Source organism: Rhinoderma darwinii, chromosome 7 (genome assembly GCF_050947455.1).
Source record: "Rhinoderma darwinii isolate aRhiDar2 chromosome 7, aRhiDar2.hap1, whole genome shotgun sequence".
Classification (NCBI taxonomy): Eukaryota; Metazoa; Chordata; class Amphibia; order Anura; family Rhinodermatidae; genus Rhinoderma; species Rhinoderma darwinii.
The window spans coordinates 125,290,288-125,315,387 of NC_134693.1; the positions used below are offsets into that span (position 1 = coordinate 125,290,288).

General features: G+C 41.1%; 1 protein-coding gene across 1 annotated transcript in view; it reads left to right on the forward strand.

Moving 5' to 3' along the window:
* PTPRG (protein tyrosine phosphatase receptor type G) overlaps positions 1–25,100 on the forward strand; it is a 410,964-nt gene that overhangs the window by 57,663 nt on the left and 328,201 nt on the right. Inside the window, exon 2 of the mRNA XM_075833958.1 lies at positions 17,468–17,572. Coding sequence (XP_075690073.1) covers positions 17,468–17,572 — 105 coding nt within the window. The remainder of the gene's footprint in view (positions 1–17,467; positions 17,573–25,100) is intronic.

A 25,100-nucleotide genomic window follows, 5' to 3' on the forward strand; every position in this document is an offset into this window, starting at 1 on the left:
CTCTGCTCGAAATATATATATATATATATATATTTTTTTGTCCAGATCTTTGTGCGGTTCCTTGTGGGTTTCGTTTGGTCCATGAGGGTTAAATACTGAAAAATTAACTTGGACCGTGCCACCTATACGCTGGCTGGAAGCTGTAGGTTGGTCTCTACTCTTATATGGTAAGACTACGTATACCCAGCAAGATGCTGGGGTGATGTATGTGCGTCTCCATCACATCCGTGACCCTTTATCAACTTTTTTATGATCTAAGTAGGTCCTGAAACATTCATGCTGCAGAAAAGTGGCATTGTATGGTACAACCACATTCCCATTGACTTTTTTTTTTTTTTTTCATAAGGGGAATAAGAAAGCTAAGCCGGGCATCGGTTGGGAAAAATGGCCATCTAGGTGTAGTCCAAGTGTTCATGTACACAGCAGTTTGCATGAGCTGTATTAGAGGTGACGCTTTGCACACACAGACCATCGCTCATACATGCAGCCGAAGCACCACAGAGCCCAGCGGTTCATACATTCCAGAGTTGTTGCCACGTAGTGTAGTCGTGCCAACCACTGTCTTTGGGCACTTTTGATACCCAGCAGTATTGTGTGCTCAGGCACTGTATGCTAGCCCATGGAGTCCCTACATGTCTGTAAGGGTATGTTCACACAGGACATTTTAGCCGTATTTCGGGCCATGAACGTCCCAAAAAACGGCTGAAAAATCGGAAGCAGAATGCCTACATACATCTGTCTTTATTTCAATGGGAAATACGGTGTTCTGTACCAACTGGGCATTTTTTTATGCCTCATTGTCAAAAAACGGCGCATAAAAAGACTCCCCGTAAAAAGAAGTGCATGTCACTTCTTGAGCAGTTTTTGGAGTGGTTTTTCATTGACTCAATAGAAAAATAGCTCCAAAAACAGCGGTGAAAAACGCTAGTTTGATTAAGAAACTTCTGAAACTCAGGAGCTGTTCCAGAGGCAGGGCTTCAAAGGAGTACAAAGATGGCAGACCTGGATGGTAGACCGATCGCGCCATGGGGGGGGGCATGATGGCGTGTTTGAGGGGTTACGGTGGCCTGATTCTAACAGTTTAAATGTTGCTATTGACCGTGGCATTTAAGTTGTTAAACGGGTGGAATCCAAGTGAACGGTTGCAATGAGGTGTCGGCTGTGTAACACAGCCGTCACCCGCTGTTTATGGAGCGCGCTCAGCCCGTGAGTCCGTTCCATACTTCCCCTTAACGTCTGCCGCATACCAGTACGGGACAAGTCGTTAAGGGGTTTTCCGAGAGTTAAGAAAATTACAGTAGGAAATTATAAAATAAAATTTTTGTTAAATCCTCGCAACTCCAGTGCCTATGCTCCGGTGATTCTTTGTTTTTCTGGCCCAATGATGTGCCGTATACCCACATGACTGCTCCAGGCAATCACTGGCCTTTGCAGTGATGCTAGCAAGTATGACATTTACTGTAATTTTTTTAACTCTCAATACAAATGCTTTAATATGGCACCCATAGCCTGCTATGTGCACATACTGTAGGGGTATGTTCACACAGGATGGATACGCTGCGTACACCAAGTACACGCCTTGTGCGCCGCTGGGAATTCTGACAGAAAAACCACACTAAATTGTGGTGCAGTTTTTCGGCCGGAAAAAAAAAGTTTTAAACTTACGCAGCCATGACGTTTCATCACGTGCGACTAGCTGCAGCGGTCATATGGGATGAAGCTAAATTTTCGGAGACCGGCCTGGACAAATACACAATCCTGTATAAGATGGCATCTGCTGTTTGTTGCAGGTCAATTTCTGAGCTTTTTTTTCCCGCTCATTTACGCAGCATGTGGATGGAATTTGTTCAAATATCATCCGCTCTGCTGCTACTGTATTATGCTGCGGATTTTCCACAACAAAATCAGTCACAGAAAATCTGCTGTATTTACGCTACGTGTGAACTTGCCCTAGAGGTTTTTATGGTTGTGTGCATGATGCCTAAGGAAACCAATTGCCTTGCAACGATGGCATTTCTAAAGTTTTGATATGGTGCCATAAACTACATAAGGCTGATGACAGATGGTAACCTTAGTCAGACAATGCCCAACCAAGTTTCTTATCTATGACCATCTAACCATGCAGGTCTAGTGTTACACTACTGAGTTTATAGCCAAATCCCATAACGATATAAAGCTTAGAAGGTCTGAAACCTAGTGAGAAACTAGCAGAAGGTCTTCTTTGTAGATATCTTATGTCTCCGGGAAATTGCTGCAAAATTTGAGTCCATAAAGGGCTGTAAAGCATTGAATTGTATTTGATTAGGGCTCCCAAACGGTGCCAATGCAGACATATGGCCACGATTGATATATTCTGACAATAACAGTTATCATTTGTACAGTCTTTGTGATTCAAACCAGGGCATATCTGTTGTAATTCATTGACCTTCAAGGTCTGTAAAAGCTGGAGTGAATTATTTTATTTAATTTCTCCTAAACACCCTGCTCGCTGCCGTGCATTCCTCCATGATTCTCTTCTTAGTCCAAATTTGAAGAGCGTCCTCCAAGATATTGATCGCCTGCGACTCATTACGCCGGAATGTTGTTCGCTGCCTTTGTTTTCTAGTTTTAATTGATTTATGTTTTCTGTCGCTAAAGCATGCAAAGCCATATGTAATAATTCCCGGTATAGTCGTGAATGTAAATATTCTGAGTTGAAATTCTGAAACCTCTTTATTTTTATTTACCTAAATATTGTATATCTCATCTAGACTTTGCTCACAAAAAACTAGTTATTAGAATAATCTATGGGAAATCACTCCAATTTTAATTTCCGCTTGGTTCCGACTTAAGCACTCTGAGGCCAAGAGCTATAGGAGGTTATCACTCCCCCTTCTCTTCACAATAGAAGCGAGGTGTCTGGAGACGCAGAACCGGTGAGCTGGAGGTTTCCTCCCTTTTCTACTTTCTCTAAAGGAAAGGTAGTCTCCTAGCCCGGATGGACCATCTACCCTAACCGGAGGATATGGTAGCTTGGTATGCTGACGCTTTAAGATTTCCCTTCACTGGATCTAAGGGCCTAGGCCAATTTCTAAAAATCAACCCTATATAGCATTATCCCTCCGCCACCAAATTTTATAGTTGGCACAATGCAATCAGGCGGGTAACGTTCTCCTGGCATTCACCAAACCCAGACTCCTCCATCAGACCGCCAGATAGAGGAGCGTGATTCATCATTCCGCAGGGCACATTTCCACCGCTCCAGAGTCCAGTGGCGGCGGCTTTACATCACTCCATCTGACACTTGGTAATGCCATGAAGCTCTCGGGACACCGTTTTTGTGCGAATGTTAATGCCAGAGGAGATTTGATTCTCTGCAGTTATTGAGTTCTCAGAGCGTAGGCGACTTTTATTCACTATGCACATCAGCACTTGTGACCCCCGCTCTGTAACTTTACGTGGTCTCACCTTCGTGGCTGAGTTGATGTGGTTCCTGAACGCTTCCACTTTACAATAATATCACTCACAGTTGATCGTGGAATATCTAGGATGGAAGAAATGTCATGAAATGACTTGTTACAACGGTGGTGTCCTATTACAGGACCGCGCTGAAATTCAGTGATCTCTTTACAAACATAGGTGAAAGAATAGGTCTATGTAAAGGCGACTGCATGGCGAGGTGTTGGGTATTATACACCTGTGGCGATGGGACTAAATGAAACACCTGCATTCAATGATTAAGTGGTTTGTCCCAGTGCTTTTGTCCATAAAGTGTACACAATCTACAAATTTCTGCCCAGTAAAAGCAAGGTTTAACCGATTCAGGACCTGGGTATTTTAAGCCTTCAGGACCAGGCGTCCTTTAGCCATTTTTATCTTGCGTATTTTAAACGACTAACTTTATTTGTTGGGCTGGCAGTGTGATTTTTGCGGTGCTTTTTTCGTAGACCATGCAGGTTTATTTTTTTTTTATTTTTACGCACGCTCTCTCTTTTTGGTATTTTAGAATTTCTAGGTTTAAAGTTTGCAAATTATATTTAAAAAAAAATATGATTTTTTACATTTTAGCTATTGTTTCCTGGTAATGTTATAGTTTTACCCTAAAGTAGACCTTTTATTTGTGATTTTCATTGTCTACCGTAAATTTTGATATATTAAATTTTTTAGGATTATTGGGTCAGTCCTAGCGTTATGACTGATTGGCGGGGGAATTTTTTTTTTGGGAGTGGATATTTTGTGATTTTTTATTTTTTTTTTTTGTACTTTTTTATTTTACTTTTCTTTTATTATGGTCCATCCCTCAAAGGTCAGAAAATACCTTTTGTGGGACTTTCCAGAAACCGCGCTACACGTGTCCATTGGTTGTGTCTGTTACTACGGGTCAGCTCAGTTGAGGTAAATGCAATACCACACACGACACGGTTTTTAAAGAAACAGCCATGTTTTTCTAATCCTGTACAACCTCTTACCAGATTTTTGCTGTTCACAAGTGCATGTTATTGTTTGTTATATAAGGTCGGAAAGATTACCTAATGATATGCTTGAATTGCGAACATATTGGGAGGAAAAAGATGCATCTGTGTTTAACTGAACTCTGGAGCATTGTAATGTTTGGATGCTGTTGGATGAACTTCATATGCCCTGTAGTATATGTCTTACTATTGAATCTATAGTGTAGCTTAAAGGGGAAGTTTTACCTTCTGCTTCTCCTACCCCTAAGGCCCCTACTCGTGAGAAGTCTTCTATATGTAAATCTATATGCATGTGTTCCCGTGCAGCTACCTGAGCTTGGACCCTTCCCAAAATCTAGTAATGTATCTTACACTGGTTGAAAAGAAGTGGTCGAAGTTGAGGAACCACTTTTAAATCCTCAAAATGCCTTCTTTAGTGATCTAGGAGAGGTCTTCTCACTAGGAATATCACTCACACATTTGTGTTTCATTGTTTTTTTAAATAATTCATTTATTTTTTTTCCTTAACATTTTTAAAGGGGTTTTCCAGCCACTAAAAATTGATGGCCTATCCTCTGGATAGGCCATCAATAGCTGATGGGTTGGGGTCTGAATTTCAGGACCCCCACCGATCAGCGGTTTTGTAGGTGCCCCAGTGCTCTTATGAACGCTGCTTTACCTTCATTTCTTTTTGCTCACGGAGTCTACGAAACGCATTTATAAGGGGATTTACAGGTACTGCAGCCTTTTCTCTCATTCACTTCAATGGGAAAAAAGTCTGCAATACCTGTAAATCGCTGCTTAATGTGTGATATCCTGAGGATAGCCCATCAATTTTTAGTGGCTGGAAAACCCCTTTAACCTTCCACCAAAGGACCAACTCCACTATACAGATGACCACTAAGCTTCAGGGTGGGCTCATAATAACTCCTAACTATAAGTTGTAATTATAATCCTATGGTCCGAACAAGGGCCACATTTATTCGTTTTTAGAAATAAGTATTGTATGCCCATCCTGAACACATCTTTGGTGTATATCATGGCTTTTACCAGCCAGAAGTGGTCTGATGAATCTGTGTGGTCTTCATTCTGTAGCTCCACAACAATGAAGCGTTTGAGGACTTCAGCTCCAAGGTCAACCAAAGGCTTTGCCCCCCCCCCCCAACCCCCCCCCCAACCCCCCCCCCAACCCCCCATCCCCCCCAACCCCCCATCCCCCCCCCCAGTTGAAGTTAATGACTCTCCAGCAATTCCTCTTGTTAATAGGCTTTCTCCTCTGTGTGCTGGTCAGATGTCCTTGTTTCCTGGCATTTATTTGCCGGTGGGTCCCCTGTTCCCATGGGAAGGCAACCATGCGATGCCCAGAGATGCTCCATGGCGTTTAACCTCTTATTGATCACCTGCGATGATCTATTGGAACATTACGATTTTCTCATCTGCTGCAGTGAGAACAGCTGTGTGATTTAAGGGTTATTACACAGCAGGGAGCTTTTTTGCTTGCTGATATCTATCTTGGGTGCATTACAGGCTTGAGGTGGAGGCAGTGCTCTATAGTGTCCAAACATTGCACAACCTGGATTAGTTTGTACACGAAATGTATAATGCATGAACTGTACACAAGCCAAGCTGCAGTATTTCTTTACACTAATATGAACGCTGACATTTTAAAAGCTAACATTGTGTTGCCTTATTGCTCTGTTTTTGTGCGCCCTATTAACTCGCGTCCTATTACTTCCTGCATTGCGCTCCTCGTAAGAGAAGGCTTTATTGAGACCTGCTTGGACGCTGTACTTCATTATTAACAGCAGCTTTTTAAAGTGTGTTGACCTCACATGTGACCTAGTCGTGGCCTTGAAATGATGTGCAATAAATTCACTTAGTCTGTTTTCGTTTGCAAATAATGCTTTCTGTGTACGAAAAAGATTCTTTTAAATGAAAAACACAATTTTTAAGTTTGTTTTCGGTTTTTTCTTTCGTTTTAAGATCTATTTTTATCTATAGAGATACACCGTTGAGCCATGACATTAAAACCACCTTCCTGATATTGTGTAGGTCCCCCTCGTGCCATCGAAACAGCTCTGACCCATGGAGACATGGATTCCACAAGACCTCTGAAGGTGTCCTGTGGTATCTGGCACCAAGACGTTAGCAGCAGATCTTTTCAGTCCTGTAAGTTGTGAGGTGTGACCTCCATGGTTCGGTCTTGACCTCAAAATTCCCCAGATGTCAATCGAACCGAGCACAAATCAACACATTGGCACCTTGTCCCGTTCCTCAAACCATTCCGTAACCATTTTTGCAGTGTGGCGGGGCGCATTATCCTGCTGGAAGAGGCCACTGCCGTTGGGGACCACCGTTGCCATGAACGGGTGTACTTTTGACACGTGCCACCTACCTAAACATTGCTTCAGACCAAAGTAACATTTACATGAATGCCAGGACCCAAGGTTTCCCAGCAGAACATTGTCCAGTGTATCACACTGCCTCAACCGGCTTGTGTGACGCACGTGCACCCGGCCTTTCACATGATTTAAAGTGTGATTCATCAGACCAGGCCACCTTCTTCCTTTTCTCCAAATTCCAGTATTGATGCTCACTTGCCCATTGTAAGCGCTTTTGGCGGTGGACAGGTGTCAACATTGGCACTCTAACCGGTCTGTATCTACACCGCCCCAAATGGAGCGAAGTTGCAATTCACGGTGTTCTGACACCTTTCTATCACAGCCATCCATAACTTTTTCAGCCAATTGTTCTTCAATAGCGTTTCTGTTGGATTCAACCAAGCTGAGCTAGCTTTCGCTCCCCAAGCTCATCAATCGGGCTTGGGTATCGTGACCCTGTCACCAGTTCACCATTTGTCCTTCCTTGGACCTCTTTTGGTAGGTACTAACCACTGTATACCAGGAAAAGCCCACAAGATCTGCTGTTTTTGTATATTTTCTGATCCTATATTTATCACAGTTAGGCTCTTGTCAATATGGATATTTTAGTGTCCCGTAGTAGTACAGCCGCAACACCCAGATCCCTTCGGTTCTACTGAACCATACTGCTTACCTTAGAATGCTCTGGTGAACAAATATAGGTTCAGTAGAACCACGGAAAGTCAAGGTCTTGGATCGTAATACATACATGTGACGAGTGAAACTGGCCTAAAATGTAGTCTTTATCAAGTAACATTATACATGATCTGGTACACTATGGTGGTGTTTAACTATTGTATATGGTAATATTGTAGAAATACCACGCTGCTCCATTCACGCTTGCACTGCCACTACTTCACTATATTACTGTAGGTAGCTACAACATATCTACAACAACGGGGTTGTCCCTACTATAGGACCGCTATCTAAGGATTTGCATTTCTAATTTTAAGATGTTTATCATAAAAGCTAACAATTCACATAACTGAATCAGAGGCTATTTTTAACCTTACGAAAGGTTTCCTTTTTTTTAGTTGTTGCATTATAAGGGATCCGCTTTGATCGTTCTGAGTCTTGTGGTCCCTCAAAACCAGTTTTATAAAAGGTTCCAATTGTGGCATTAGAGCAAACCCGTAGAGCAACAAAACACCACAATTATATTTATCAATAGAATGGATGTTCTTATTACGTGACCTGTTTAGGGAAGACTGCAAAAGCAGTGTTGAATATTCAATTATAATATTATTTTGTCCTCTATATAAGGCACATGTTATATAAGGCAGTTCTTCTGCGTCTAGTTACCACTAGGAAAAAAACCTGTACATACCACACAATGGCTCAATACAAATGTACTGTGCTGTTCCAGGAAGGGGAGGTGGGAAGGCAACGGGGTTGTCCAAGGGCACATGTTGAGTTCTAGTTTGGCCATAGAAACGGCCAGGGATTGTTTCCCAGATTCTTTTGTACTTCACAATGTCGCTGTTAATTACATTTGCAATAAAAAGCTGATTTAAATCTACATATCCCATTGGTACGTTTCTTGACCTTCAATTCCTGGGAAAGGCTAAAGGGACCTGAATAGAGAAGCACAAAATGATTTTAATGCCACGGAAATGCTGATCATGAAGTTACATTTATATTGGAAAATAGCAAGTGCTTGTTCCAAATTTCCGTGAAAAAAAACCCCCTGTTTTTATATAGAAAAACATACATTTCTAACAAACCATCTTTGAGCACATTTTAAGCCCCCCCACTTAAAAAAAAATAAAAAAAATAAGAAAAATAATCTTTCCCCTTAAATACAAAAATATATCTCCTTGTGCAATGTAAACATTTTTTGGGGGGTCTGATACTTTGACAAACACCTGTACTTGTATTCTTCTGTCTGCCCCACCACCTGTGTGTATCCTGAGCCACGCGTGACCAGATCACCCAGTCGGTTCAGTGGGAAGTTGTGTTGCGATAAACGATACACAATTCTTAAATAATAGTGATCTACTGTGCTCAAATAACTGTGCCAGACACGTATGTACTACACCCCCCAGACCGAGACTTTGTGTTCTACTAAACCTAACTTTGATTATCTTCGAACACTATGGCGATCAGAGTGTCTGTAGAACTGCACGGGCAGAGGCGTTACGGCAGTATTACTATGGACGCTAAAATACAGATTATCTTCTTACAATGGCATCTATAAAGGGGTGGGATATATTAGGCAGCAAGTTGATGATTTTGATGCCGGAAAAATGGGCAAGTGTAAGGATCTGAGCGACTATGACAAAAGGCATATTATAATGGTTATATGACCTGAATCAGAGCAGCTCCAAAAACGGCAGATGTTGTGGGGTGTTCGGTATACACTGGTTACTACCTACCAAAATAGGATTGGTCTTGAATGTGGTCAAGCTAATATAAATCAGCCCAAGATTAGGATTTATTTTAAGGGCAATAAATCTTACAAAAAAAATGTTAAACTTTATTTTTTTTTTTGTGTTTGTGTTTTTTTCCCCCTCCCCTTTAGCCACTTGCACCTTACTGAATGAGTTCATGGAATTATCATATTTTCTGAAGAATTACAACCCAGACAAAGTTAATGAAGGGCTTTTTTCTTTCCAGGGCGGTAAAGTGAAAAGTTGTAATAGACCTCCCAGTTCTTTGTGTGCCTAACAAGATCAGCAGCTCCTTTCTTTTCCTACTAACTATGTCGAGCCAGTAGTCCCTGAGACCTGTTACCATGGCATAGTCCTTAGTTGCAATGCAGATGCATCTGTTAATCATAGCTCTGTTAGCTTGCTTTCAATGATTTGTGGCATTGTATAATTTTATATCCTATTTGGTCTATTTTTGTTTTATTTTTTTGTGCCAGACTTTTTGTTTTTGTTTTTTCCATTGTCCATTATTTTTATTTTTTTTAGTTTGTCCAATTTTTTTTTATTTTTATTGGAGATTTCAAATAGTGTGTGAATATATTACCAAAATATCAAACCACTATCAAACTGCTGTTTACATAGGTAAAGCCGCACAGTTAAACCAACAGCAATTCCATAGCCGTTCTAAGTCAATCTGCATAAATCCATTCAGCAGATTTGTTGACACAGATTGACTGACTCAGATGGTGGCATAGTTTTTGTTTAATCGGAAGCTACACCTTTCACGTACGTATTTCCGCTTAAAATCCACAAGGGTGTCGTCTGTGGGTGTCCCAGCCAACAATAAAAATTTTCTATTAAGAAAAACCTTAATGACAAAGTTGAATTGGCTTTACTTCGTTTATGGGTGACACTAATTATATCGATCTGTTCATGTAGACTTCAGTGGACTTTATTTTGATGGAGATCTGCCTTTGAAATGCTCAGACGGGACTAGCCATTGCACAGTAAAGAAATCTGTGACCACTACCAATTCCATTCTATTAAAAAAATTCTATCCAGGGGCTCAGCTGCTCCAAGCGAAGGTCGCGGTAGGTGGTGGTCACGTTATTCAGGCAATAGATCGGGGCAGGTGGCAGACAGGGCAAGGTTAAGTTCAAGCAGGTAACTAGCAAGATAGACTATAAAACCATAAATTATGAGGTCCACCGCAAAGGGGCGTACCATTTGTACTCTTGGAAACTTGGTAGTATGATGCGCTCTGGCCCTTAAAGAGGCTCGGTCACCACATTATAAGTGCCCTATCTCCTACATAAGGAGATTGGCGCTGTAATGTAGGTGACAGCAGTGCTTTTTATTTAGAAAAACAATCTATTTTTACCACATTAGGGTATGTGCACACGAGGGCATTACGTCCGTAATTGACGGACGTATTTCGGCCGCAAGTACCGGACCGAACACAGTGCAGGGAGCCGGGCTCCTAGCATCATACTTATGTACGACGCTAGGAGACCCTGCCTCGCCGCCGGTCAACTGTCACGTACTGAAAACATGATTACAGTACGGGACAGTTGTCCCGCAGCGAGGCAGGGACTCCTAGCATCGTACAGAACTATGATGCTAGGAGCCCGGCTCCCTGCACTGTGTTCGGTTCGGTACTTGCGGCCGAAATACGTCCGTCAATTACGGATGTAATGCCCTCGTGTGCACATACCCTTAGGAGCGATTTTAGCTTTATGCTAATTACTTTCTTAATGCCCAACTGGGCGTGTTTTTACTTTAGACCAAGTGGGCGTTGTTCAGAGGAGTGTATGATGCTGACCAATCGGTGACCAATCCGCGTCATACACTCCTCCCCATTCATTTAGTCAGCGCATAGTGACACTGCGTTGTTCGCTATGTGCTGTCTTAGGGGGGGATTCACACGAGCGTGTATTCGGTCCGTGCGGGCCGCGTGGTTTTCACGCGGCACGCATGGACCAATACAAGTCTATGGGGCAGTACAGACAGTCCGTGCTTTTTGCGCAGCGTTTGTCTGCTGCGCAAAAAGCGCGACAGGTTCAATAACTCTGCGTATTTCGCGCATCACGCACCCATTGAAGTCAATGGGTGAGTGAAAATCACGCGCACCACACGGAAGCACTTCCGTGGGACGAGCGTGATTCGCGCAACAGCAGTGAAAAGGATGAATGAAAACCGAAAAGCACCACGTGCTTTTCTGTTTCCGAACATCCAAACGGAGTGTCTTTGCGATGAGCGAAGCCGGACAAGCGTACCGAACTTCACCGGGTTCGGCCAAACTCGTTTTGGCCGATCCCGGCAAAAAAATTATCGGTACGCGACGTCAGGAGATAGTCACTGTCCATGGTGCTGAAAGAGTTAAACTGTTTCAGCACCATGGACCGTGACTTCCGATCCCAAAATACATGAACCTGTAGAAAAAAAAACGAAGTTCTGACTTACCGCTAACTCCCGGCTTCTTCCTCCAGTCTGACCTCCTGGGATGACAATTAAGTCCAAGTGACAGCTCCAGCCAATCACAGGCCAAGCACAGGCTGCAGTGGTCACATGGACTGGCGCGTCATCCAGGGAGGTGGGGCCCGATGTCAAGAGAGGCGCGTCACCAAGGCAACGGCCGGGAAGTTCTCGGTAAGTACGAACTTTTTCTTTTTTTTTCTACAGGTTTTGCGATATTGTGTTCGGCATTCACTGTCGAGGGTGCTGAAAGAGTTAGCTCTTTCAGCACCTTGGACAGTGACGGCCGTCGACTAGCCTCATCTCTATGATGGCGGCTGCGCGAAAATCACGCAGCCCCGCATCAGACACGGATGACACACACAGATGTCAAATGGTTTTTGCGCGCGCAAAACGCCGCGTTGTTTGCGCGCGCAAAAACGCAATGCTCGTGTGAATCTGCCCTTATACTGACGTATTAACGCTACTGAAGTGTTTAGACCGTGAATAGACATTCCTTCCATCCGGGACGGGATGTCTATTCACAATCCCGACACTTTGTTAACGTTTCTGTGGTACTTACAGCAGAGCAAAGCGTAATCTCGCTGTAACCAGTCATTTACAGCGGGATCTCGCGAGATTACGCTTGCTCTTCTGTAAGTACCACAGAAATGTTAACAAAGTGTCGGGATTGTGATTAGACGTCCTGGCTGGAAGGAATGTCTAGTCACTGTCTAAACACTTCAGTAACGTTAATGTGTCAGTATAAGACAGCACATACTGATCTAGCAGGATCCATATGCGCTGACTGAATGGAGAGAAGTGTATGCCACTGATTAGTCAGCGTCATACACTCCTCTGTACAACGCCCACTCAGTTTAATGCCCAACTGGGCGTGTTTAACTTTAGACCAATTAGCATAAAGCTAAAATCGCTCCTAACGTGGTAAAAATAGATCGTTTTTCTAAATAAAGAGCACTGCTGTGATCGACATTATAGCGCCCATCTCCTTATGTAGGAGATAGGGCACTTATAATGTGGTGACAGTCTTTAAAGGGAGGAGCGCACTAGTGACCGGCCGAGGACCAGGAAGAGAACTGTGGCAGGGGATGCCACCAGTCATGTGGCCAGGGGAAATGGTGTGGCAATGGCCCGGAAAAAGGAGACACTGGGAACAGATTAGTATTGGCGAAACTGACCAGGAACGTGGCCATGACAGCAGCTGGTCAATGCTCTGAAGCACACAAGTCAACCTCAGAATGGCTCAAAAGAAACAAAATTAAGGTTTTGGAGTGGCTGAGTGGATTTTGACTTGAATCCTATTGAGATGCTGTGGCAAGACCCTAACTGGTCAGTTTATGATCGAAAACCCTCCAATGCAGCCAAATGAAAACAATTCTGCAAAGAGGAAGCCAAAACGCCTCCACAGCGATGTAAAAGAGTTATCGCAAAGGTTTGGTTCTGCCACACTTGTCCGTAACAACTGCAATCAGTTATTAGATTTCAGGGGGCTTTTATTTTTTTTCACATGGGTGATTATAGGTTTTGAATAAATTTAATGATCATTTTAAAAGCTGTATTTTGTGATTGTTTTTTTTATCTTTTTTTTCATGTTAGAATTATTTGGATGATCTGAAAAACGTCACACATTACCAAAAATAGAAGAAGTCATGTGAGGGGCAAATACTCTTTCACAGCTATTTTATTATAATTTATTATTATTGGTATTAGTATTATTATTATTTTGTTTTTAATTGTTTGTTTAGATTATTATTATTAATTTATTAGCTTATTATTGTAGTATTTATTATCATTATTTTTTATTGTGTTAACTTATTATGAGTAGTGGAATTTCTCTGCACCATGCGTCATATACTTTCCATACTATCACACCGGCAGCTTCTTCTGACAAAAATATTCTCCATTTTTTGTTTCAGATTTAACACTTCTGACAACATAAGGGAAGTGCTAATTGCTTGCTTGGGGTGCAATTTAATATTGGCCCCTGCTGAGAAATCTTGTGCATAATGGTCTGTGTATTAATAATTTGTGATTTTTATAAAAAGCGCAGCCCCTTCCCTCAGAATTCTCACCCATTGCTTGACACATTTGCCACCTTCAACGCATTCCTTTTTTACAGATTGCCCAGTAAAGTGAAACACACAATCCCTCCCCCTCCCTTGCATCCTCCGTCTTAAACCGTAGAAACTGGAAATTATTTAAACTTGACGAAACAGTCCCTTAGAAAATATCCCAAGCATCCATCTATAGAAGGTCTTGATTCCTTACTCTTCAGTTGTGGTCACCCGGTTTTCCCCGTAACACACCAATATGGCTGTTTACCGTTTCCACAGGGGTTGTCCCCTGAATATTGTCCTCCTTCTGTTTCAACGCACATCACACGGACTAGGATTACGCTCATCTGAATGAGCCCTTGGGCCTCATGCACGCGGAAGTAGCCTGTGATTACGGCACAGACGGCCGCGGAGTGTCATTAGCGGGCCGTCCACAATTCATGGACTGTGCACACGTTGATTTTCAATGAGCCCGGACTGTTGTTTTTTTTTTTTTTGCGGTCCGGGCCCCAGTCGTGTGCATGGGCCCATAAAAAGTAATGGTTCCGCAATTTATCCTAATTTTTGCGGCTGAATTGTAGAAGCAAAAACACGGTAGTGTGCATGAGGCCTAAGGCAGTACTCTTCAGCTGTTGCAAAACCACAAAGGCTGATGTACATGCTAAGAATTGTAGATTTACAACACCTAGAGAGCCCCATGTTGGAGATCACTGCTCTAAGGCATCTAGCACGTGGCAGAGCAGTAGGCACTCATTGGCTTCTGTATGGCACCATATTGCAGAGATATTCTCCCCTAGATGCAATGGCGAGGTTCCTGGGAGAGGCCTTGCTGTGACTACTAGGATGGGGATGGGTTGTAAGGAGATCTTGATGTGACTACTGGGAGATGACTCTGTTGTGACTACTGAGAGGGAGGAAACATGCATTACTTCAATTGCTGTAAAACTGCGGCCAATAAAACGTGCATGTAGCTGCATGAAAAGCAGGGCTCGTAAATCTCCGGGTGCAGTGTGACTCTCCCCTACAGCATGTCATTTTGACTTCTTACTTTAGGAGTTGTCCCCTAGACCTAGCTAAGATTTGTTTATGCCTGCAGTATGGAATCATAGACTTTTATGAATGCCATATTAGTGGTACTGAATTGTGTGGTGGTTTTTTTTTTGTTTTGTTTTTTTTTTGCTTTTTCAATTGGTTGTACTTTTGTCTGCTGCCTTCAAAACTTCCACTTCGATAATCTGTAAATTTTTTATGCGCTCCCTGTTTATTGTTGTGCCGGCAATATTGTGGCAGCATATGCGATAAAACAGAATGTCTTTAACCGTTTAACAGTCTTTTAGGTTGTGCTTTTTAGTGCTAACCGTAACATTTTAAGAGTTTTTCATCCAGTCTTAAAGCAGCAGGATGCGCGGCTGTTTTGGTTTACGGCGGTGGGCTGATCGAAGAGATCGTATATCTCAAGTGGATTTTAGTCTATAGGAAGACCTAGTGGATCGTAAACTATACAGCTGTGTTTGTAGGCTACAATATGTGAATATTATTTGTGGTTGTCCATAAAAGACAATAATTAGGAAGATTTATTGCGTAACAATTTTCTTTATTGTACTATGCTAATTGGCTATTTAATGTCAGAACGTTTTGTTGCCTGGTAATACTATATATAATACATACCGCAAACAATTGTTCTATAAATCCAAATACATGTGAACTGCTGCAATATACTCCTAAAGGGAAATATTAGTTACAGCTTGTCAGACTGATAATTGTAATTGGCAAAATAACTCTGCGTTAAATATCCAAAAGGTCTTTCTAACTGTCCAAAGTATTTGGGATTTGGCTTCTAATTGAGCTTTTTTTTCCTCTTCAGTGGTTTGTTTGCTTCAAGACAGAATCCTTGTTTTGGACCTTTTGTGGAGCCTTTGTAAAGTTCAGTCATCTGTAACTCTGTAGCAACCAGAATTTGCATCTGTAGATCGAGTTCTAAAAATGTGCAGAAACAAGAACCAGATGTGACCAGTGCAAATTCTTTGGAGTAAATACCCACGGGATCTAATTTTATACTACATTCCATCATGGAATATAATCTTTTTAAGTAATTTCTCCAAAACAAGCAAACTTTTTTTTCTTTTTTTTCTTAAATGTAACCCGGTCATATCTCATCTGTCCTAAATTGTATTTCTTTAAGGTCCTGTGCACTCTTAAAAAGGCTCTGTCACCAGATTTTGCAACCCCTATCTGCTATTGCAGCAGATAGGCGCTGCAATGTAGATTACAGTAACGTTTTTATTTTTAAAAAACGAGCATTTTTGGCCAAGATATGACCATTTTTGTATTTATGCAAATGAGGCTTGCAAAAGTACAACTGGGCGTGTTTAAAAGTAAAAGTACAACTGGGCGTGTATTATGTGCGTACATCGGGGCGTTTTTACTACTTTTACTAGCTGGGCGTTGTGACGAGAAGTATCATCCACTTCTCTTCAGAACGCCCAGCTTCTGGCAGATCACGCTGTGACGTCACTTCCCCAGGTCCTGCATCGTGTCAGACGAGCGAGGACACATCGGCACCAGAGGCTACAGTTGATTCTGCAGCAGCATCAGCGTTTGCAGGTAAGTAGCTACATCGACTTACCTGCAAACGCTGATGCTGCTGCAGAATCATCTGTAGCCTCTGGTGCCGATGTGTGCTCGCTCGTCTGACACGATGCAGGACCTGGGGAAGTGACGTCACAGCGTGATCTGCCAGAAGCTGGGCGTTCTGAAGATAAGTGGATGATACTTCTCGTCACAACGCCCAGCTAGTAAAAGTAGTAAAAACGCCCCGATGTACGCACATAATACACGCCCAGTTGTACTTTTACTTTTCAACACGCCCAGTTGTACTTTTGCAAGCCTCATTTGCATAAATACAAAAATGGTCATAACTTGGCCAAAAATGCTCGTTTTTTTAAAATAAAAACGTTACTGTAATCTACATTGCAGCGCCAATCTGCTGCAATAGCAGATAGGGGTTGCAAAATCTGGTGACAGAGCCTCTTTAAGGCCCCTTTTAAACTGGGTTATCATCGGGCAGATGAGAGTTCATAGAATGCTCGTTGATGATTGCCCTGTGTAAACAGGGCAGCGATCAGCAGATGAGCGAGCAAACGCTTGATCATCTGCTGATCGTATCGATTTAAAGTAAAATATTATAGTTCTCGGCAGCACATCTCCCGGTGTAAACAGTGAGATGCGCTGCTGACCATTATAATAATGGATGGTGACAAGCGATCGGAGTAACGACCGCTCGTCCCCATCCATAGCTCCTTGTGACAGGAGCAAACCAGCGCTGCTCAATGGTGTCTCGTTGATCGGCGCTCGCTGCACCGGCCAAATAACGGCAGGTCTAAAAGCCCCTTTAGGCGCATTGAACATTTCCACACAATGAAACTTTTCATTGCAGTATAGGAAAGAAAGTTTTTCACATTTTTGTGGTAAAATTTGTTCAGTTTCCTCATATGGTGACTAAAAACATGACTTTCACTGGGCTGCAGACAGAGACGGTCAATGATGCCACAAATCTTATAGTAACATGTCAAGGTTCAGGAATCTATATAGCTATAAAAATGAGCCACCTCATGTGACCACAACTAACTGCTAATGATTCCCATAATTGTACAGATAAAGCAGTTTGCCGATTTTTTTTTTTTTTTTTTTTTATTGATTGTTTTTTATTTTTCTTGCAGCATACACTGAGGGGAGCGTGGGCGCACTACACGAAAACAGACATGGAAGCTCTGTGCAGATACGGAGACGTAAGGCGGCCAGTGAACCGTATTGGTCCTATTCAGGTACGTTGACTTGATGCTGTAATATAGTCTGTAGGACTGAAAAAAAGACATGTCTATCCATTTCAGCCTGTTAACCTGCAGTGTTGATCCAGAGGAAGGCAAAAAAACCCAGGTGGCAAAAGCCAATTCTTCTCATCTGGGGGGTAATACTTCCTGATGCCAATATAGCAATCAGAAGAAATCCCTGGATCAACAACCCATCTTCAGTAAACTAGTAAACCTAATTTGTAATATTACGCTCAAAGGCCTCTTTGTGTGAATTCACCGTAACAACTAGCTCTGGCAAAAAGTTCCATAGTTTAACTGCTCTTACAGTAAAGAATCCCCTTCTATTTTGGTGTAGAAACCTTTTCTTCTATACTTAGTGGATGCCCCCTTGTTACATTCCTGGGTATAAATAGATCATGAGAGAGATCTCTGTATTGACCTTTGATATATTTAATTATAGTTATGAGGTCACCCTGCAGCTGTTTTTTTGTTTTTTTTTTAAATATATATTTTTTCTAAACTAAATTACGCTAATTTTGAACTTCCTGGATACTGTACTCCACCCATTCTATTTATTACTTTAGTTTCTCGCGTCTGAACCCGCTCAATCTCTACAATTTCTTGTAGACTCGTTCCTGAAACTGCACACACTATTCCATGTGCGATCTGAGTAGTGATTTTAGAAAGTGGTAGAACAACTTTCTTGTCATGTGCCTCTAAACCCCTTTTTGTTGCACCCAATTTGGCTTGGCAGCAGCTGCCTGACGCTGGTTGTTCCAGTTAAGTTTAGTAATCTAAACTTTCTAAACCCTTCTCGATGTCTGGTATACCCAGTGTTTTCCCATTTAGTAACATGCATTTTCCCTTCCCAAGTGCTTAAAGGGGTTGTCCCAAGTTGATAAATGGAGCTATAAAGCTCCCCCATGTAAAAATAAGAAGAATTCTAATTACCTGTCCGTCGTCCAGCGATGTCGTTTTCTTGCTATTCTTGATTGAAGTTGCGGTCGGTCCCTCTTTGTATCCTGCTCGTTGCCTAGGTTCCCGGCCACCGCTATTTACCTTTAGCGGTGGCCGCGCATGCGTAATGACATCCTCTGCGTCCGGAGCAGAGGATGTCATTTGCTCGTGAACGCGCATCTCGGCGCTTCTCGGCGCATGCGCAGAAGATGCAGTGGAAAGGCACCCGTCGCAAGGAGAAGTCTGCGCTCCGCTAAAGGTAAGTGTGTATATGTTTGTGTGTGTGTGTGTGTGTGTGTGTGTGTGTGTGTGTGTGTGTGTGTGTGTGTGTGTGTCTGTGTATATATGGGTGTGTTTGTGTATATGTGTTTGTGTGTGTGTGTGTGTGTGTGTGTGTGTGTGTGTGTGTGTTTATGTGTGAGTGTATATATGGGTGTATTTGTGTGTATGTGTATATGTTTGTGTATATTTTTGTGTTTGTGTGTGTATATGTTTGTGTGTGTGTGTTTTTGTATATGTGTGGGTTTGTGTATGTGTTTGTGTATATATGGGTGTGTTTGTGTACATATGTTTGTGTGTATATGTGTGTGTGTATATGTGTGTGTTTGTGTATATATGGGTGTGTTTCTGTATATGTTTGTATGTGTGTTTGTGTATGTGTGTTTGTGTACATGTGTTTGTGTACATGTGTTTGTGTATATGTGTGTGTGTTTGTGTATATATGGGTGTGTTTGTGTATATGTGTTTGTGCATATGTGTGTGTGTGTGTGTGTGTGTGTGTGTGTGTATGTGTGAGTGTATATATGGGTGTATTTGTGTGTATGTGTATATGTTTGTGTATATTTTTGTGTATGTGTGTATATGGGTGTGTTTGTGTATATGTTTGTGTGTATATGTTTGTGTGTGTGTGTGTGTGTGTGTGTTTTTATATATGTGTGTGTTTGTGTATATATGGGTGTGTTTGTGTACATGTTTGTGTATATGTTTGTGTGTATATGTGTGTTTGTGTATATATGGGTGTGTTTGTGTATATGTTTGTGTGTGTGTTTGTGTATATTTGGGTGTGTTTGTGTACATGTGTTTGTGTGTGTATATGTGTGTGTGTGTTTGTGTATATATGGGTGTGTTTGTGCATATGTTTGTGTGTATGTGTGTGTATTTTTGTATATGTATATTTGTGTGTTTGTTTATGTGTGTTTGTGTATATATGGGTGTGTTTGTGTACATGTGTTTGTGTGTATGTGTGTGTTTGTGTGTATATGTGTGTGTTTGTGTGTATATGTTTGTGTGTATGTGTTTATGTGTGTTTGTGTAATATATGGGTGTGTGTTTATGTGTTTGTGTATATGTTTGTGTGTGGTTGTTTGTGTGTGTGTGTGTGTAGGTGAGTATAAGTATCGGTATTGTTCACATTGATAACTTTTTTTTTATGTTGTTGCAGATTTTGATGTACCAATTGGACTACGTCTTCAATTCTTTGGACTACTGCGTAGATCTACGTTTTTTGAAAATTTTAATAAAATGGTTAACGAGGGTTTTGTTGGGGATTTCTTATTTCAATAAAAAAAAAATTGTCTTTGTCTTTTTTTTTCAAACTTTATTAGTGCCTAGATAATGGTAGTTGGCTGATTGACAGCGTCCATTATTAAGGCGGTACTTAGTGTTAGCTGGTGCAGAGGCTAGCACTAACCACCCATTATTACCCCGGTACCCACCACCACCAGGGGTGCCGGGAAGAGCTTGGTACGATCCAGTACCCGACCATCTGTTGTGATGGTCGGGTACTGGGGCGGCCGTAGGCTGGTATTATGAGGCTGGGAAGGGCCAAAAACAGTGGACCTTCCCACCCTTGTAATGCTAGGCTGCTGCTGCTGTGTTGTATCGGGCTGGTTATAAAAATGTGGGGGACCCCCACGTCGTTTTTTTTTTCAATTTAACAATAGACGTTGGGTCCACATTTTTAATAACCAGCCATATACAAGGCCGCAGCAGCCTGGCATTACACGGGTGGGAGGGGCCACTGGCTTAGTACATTCCCAGGCTAATAACACTGTGTTGTATGTGGCTGGTTATGATAAATTGGGTGGAACCCCATGTCTTTTTAATAAAAAAAAATAATAAATAATAAAAAAAAAATGACGTGGGGTCCCCCCCATTTTTATAACCAGCCAGATACAACACAGCAGCAGCAGCCTAGCATTACAAGGGTGGGAAGGTCCACTGTTTTTGGCCCTTCCCAGCCTCATAATACCAGCCTGCGGCCGCCCCGGAGCCCGACCATCACAATAGATGGTCGGGTACTGGATCGTACCCAGCTCTTCCCGGCACCCCTGGTGGTGGTGGGTACCGGGGTAATAATGGTGTTTAGTGTTAGCCTCTGCACCGGCTAACACTAAGCCTCCCCTTAGTAATGGACCTTGTCACTCAGACAGCGGCCATTACTAAAGTGATAGTAATAAAACTTGAAAATAAAACACAAAGATATAGATAAAATATTTTATTGAAATAAAGCACCCCCAACACAACCCTCATTAACCATTTTATTGATGAAATAAAAAAGCGTCATCTAAGTAGTCCTCGAAACCGACGTAGTCCAAACACCAAACCTGTAAAAAATCAAAAATATAAAAAAAAAAAATGAAATAAAACATGTCGTAGGCTTAGTTTCACTTTCATGTGTGATACTGACTGTTATACCATGTATAGAAGCCTGCGGCAAAGTTGGCTTAGATACAGGGCAGACAGTATCATACATGGCCATACAGACATTTATACAAACAAACATACATACATACAAGCAAACATACATACAAGCAAACAAACATACATACAAGCAAACATACAAGCAAGCAAACATACAAGCAAGCAAACATACAAGCAAGCAAACATACATACATACATGCAAACATACATACATACAAGCAAACATACATACATACATACAAGCAAACATACATACAAGCAAACATACATGCAAGCATACATACATGCACATATACACATACAAACATGACAACATACATACAAGAAAACATACATACAAACATACATACATACATACATGAAAACATACATACATGCAAACATACATGCACATATACACATACAAACATGACAACATACATACAAGAAAACATACATACAAACATACATACATGAAAACATACATACATGCAAACATACATGCACATATACACATACAAACATGACAACATACATACAAGAAAACATACATACATGAAAACATACATACATGCACATATACACATACAAATATGACAACATACATACAAGCAAACATACATACATACAAGCATACATACATACATACAAGCAAACATACATACATACACACATGCACATATACACATACAAACATGACAACATACATACAAGAAAACATACATACAAACATACATACATGCAAGCAAACATACATACATGCAAGCAAACATACATACATACAAGCAAACATACATGCATACAAGCAAACATACATACATGCAAACATACATGCACATATACACATACATGCACATATACACATACAAACATGACAACATACATACAAGAAAACATACATACATGAAAACATACATACATGCAAACATACATGCACATATACACATACAAATATGAGAACATACATACAAGCAAACATACATACATACAAGCATACATACATACATACAAGCAAACATACATACACATACATGCACATATACACATACAAACATGACAACATACATACAAGAAAACATACATACAAACATACATGCAAGCAAACATACATACATGCAAGCAAACATACATACATGCAAGCAAACATACATGCATACAAGCAAACATACATACAAGCAAACAAACATACATGCAAACATACATACAAGCAAACATACATACATGAAAACATACATACATGCAAACATACATGCACATATACACATACAAACATGACAACATACATACAAGAAAACATACATACATGCAAACATACATACATACAAACATACATGCAAACATACATACATGCAAACATACATACATGCAAACATACATATATACATACTTGCATTCAACCATACATACAAACATGTAAATATATACATACATGCAAACATACATACATGAAAACTTACATACATGCAAACATACATGCACATATACACATACAAACATGACAACATACATACAAACATACATGCAAACATACCTACATGAAAACATACATACATGAAAACATACACACATACAAACATGACAACATACATACATGAAAACATACATGCACATATACACATACAAACAGGACAACATACATACAAGAAAACATACATGCACATATACACATACATGACAACATACATACAAAAATAAACTCACTAAGACGTTCCCACGAAGAGCTGAAAGGTCCCGTCACTTTTCTTCTCCCATTCACAATAACAGAGCGGTGGGTGCAGATGACGTAATCACGTGGGCCTGATATGATTACGTCATCTGCGCCACAACGCATTGTTACTATGAATGCGAGCGGCGCCAAGAAGAAGGAAGATGGCAAGTGACGGGACCGTTCAGAGCGCCGTTAGAACGTCTTAGGTGAGTTTATTTTTTTTATATATTTTTAGTTGTTCGCCGGGTGCTGATGCAGCACCGGTACGGCGGCTACAAACATTACATGTAGTGACAGGGTGGGGGAGAAGTTGTTTGCCGAAACGGGGTAAATGTAGTGTAGTGTAGTGTAGTTGACATTCACGGTAAGTTCGTCTCAATCGGGCTTACCATGCCCGCTTGAGACGAACATTCTCCCGATGCTGCTAGAACTACAGTATCTAGCAACATCGGGAGCGCGCACACTGCAGAGCGGAGCGGCTTGATTGACATCGAGCCGCTCACGCCCCTTTTTAGAAAAGATAACCAGCACTTGCTGAGTTATCAAGTGTAAAAAAAAGGCACTTAGGAAATGAATTTTAAATTTTTTTTAACAGCAAATGTTTTAAAATTCATTTCCTGCTTAGAATGTTTAAAAAAAAAAATTTGAGTCAACTTGGGACAACCCCTTTAACTTTACGTTTATCAGTGTTAAAACTTATTTGCCATTTCTCTGCCCAAGGCTTCAACGTATCCAGATCCATTCGTAACAGAATGCTGTTCTCTATTGAGTTAATTACTTTACAGTTTAGTACCATCCGCATTTTTTTGTTCTGTTCAATCCCTCTACATGGTCGTATTAAAGAGTATAGTACACATGGGATACCCACTAGTAACGGTCATCCAATCTGAGTATGTACCATTAATAACAATTATGTTGATGTGATCTAGTTCTGTATATAAAGTCAAAATTGGACACCATGTGTGTTTTGTATGTTTGGAAAATGTGTTTATGATCATTTTAAGAAGAAATTGTAATGGACGTGTTATAGTTGCAATCTACTAGATGTAATATTGGATTATGCATTTTGTTTATGATGGGGGGGTTGTAGTTTCTAATCCGCTGGAGAGCCACATGTCGGTGACCACTTTTGTAGATTAAATATGGGTTTTGTGGATCTCCGTTGAAATACGAGACACTGCGTATTCTCTTCCGGTACATATAGCATATCCACTAACCTACCTATAGCTTCAATCCCTTGTGCTCCGGGTCTATTGGTCCAGATGGAGGAATAGGGTAACTCGGAGGGCAAGTACTTAAGATTAATGCTGCTTTTCTGCCAGTTACATGACTAACAGTGGGAACCACAGGTCAGTCCACAGTCCTGGAAAAATGTGACTCATGATTTTGATACATTTTATTCCTGAACGAAGATTTAACCAGCCACTCGTGAACAGCCGAGGCATGCAGGACCTGTGACCCATATGTCTGCTGTGTTAGAGCAGTTAACTGTGTGATCTGCAAATTATAGATGAACACTCATCTCTGCAAGTTATTCTGATCTGTGTGTATGTATCTCAAAAATTCCTTTAATCTGCTATTAATGGCAGATTAACGATGGGTGCAGCTGGATTATTGGACTAACATAATAAAATAGATTCAGCTTAATCATAATTTAAGAGAACCTTTAGGAAGATAATTTTCTTTATTGATATTCTTTTTGAGTCATTTGCTTCTGATCTGTGCAGAACTACGATATAATGAAGAATTCGACAAGAAGTTTGGGATATGTATATCTGTTTGTGATAATCCAGAAAATCTGATAATTTGTGACTTTGCCCAGAACGAAACTGCAATATATTGTGGAGTATTCTAGGAATATTTAATATAAACTATTTAGAGCTGCACAAATTAAATTTTATAAGCCTTTCAATGACCATTTGATAACCTGATGTTGGATTAAAGGAATGTTATTGTCTGTATTGTTATATGCATGGCAGTTTATTAAGAATGTATTCGGCCATGTTCACACAGCGCGGATACATTGCGGAAAAGTACACCGCGTATCAGTCCTGGAACCCCCAAGGAATTCAGTCCTGTACCAAATTGTGCAGTTTTTCGGGCGGAATCCCTGCTGCGGAAAACAGTGGTTGAAAAAAAGTTCATACTTACCCCGGTTTCCTTTGTCGTAGCGACGCCTTCTGTTCTTTTCCA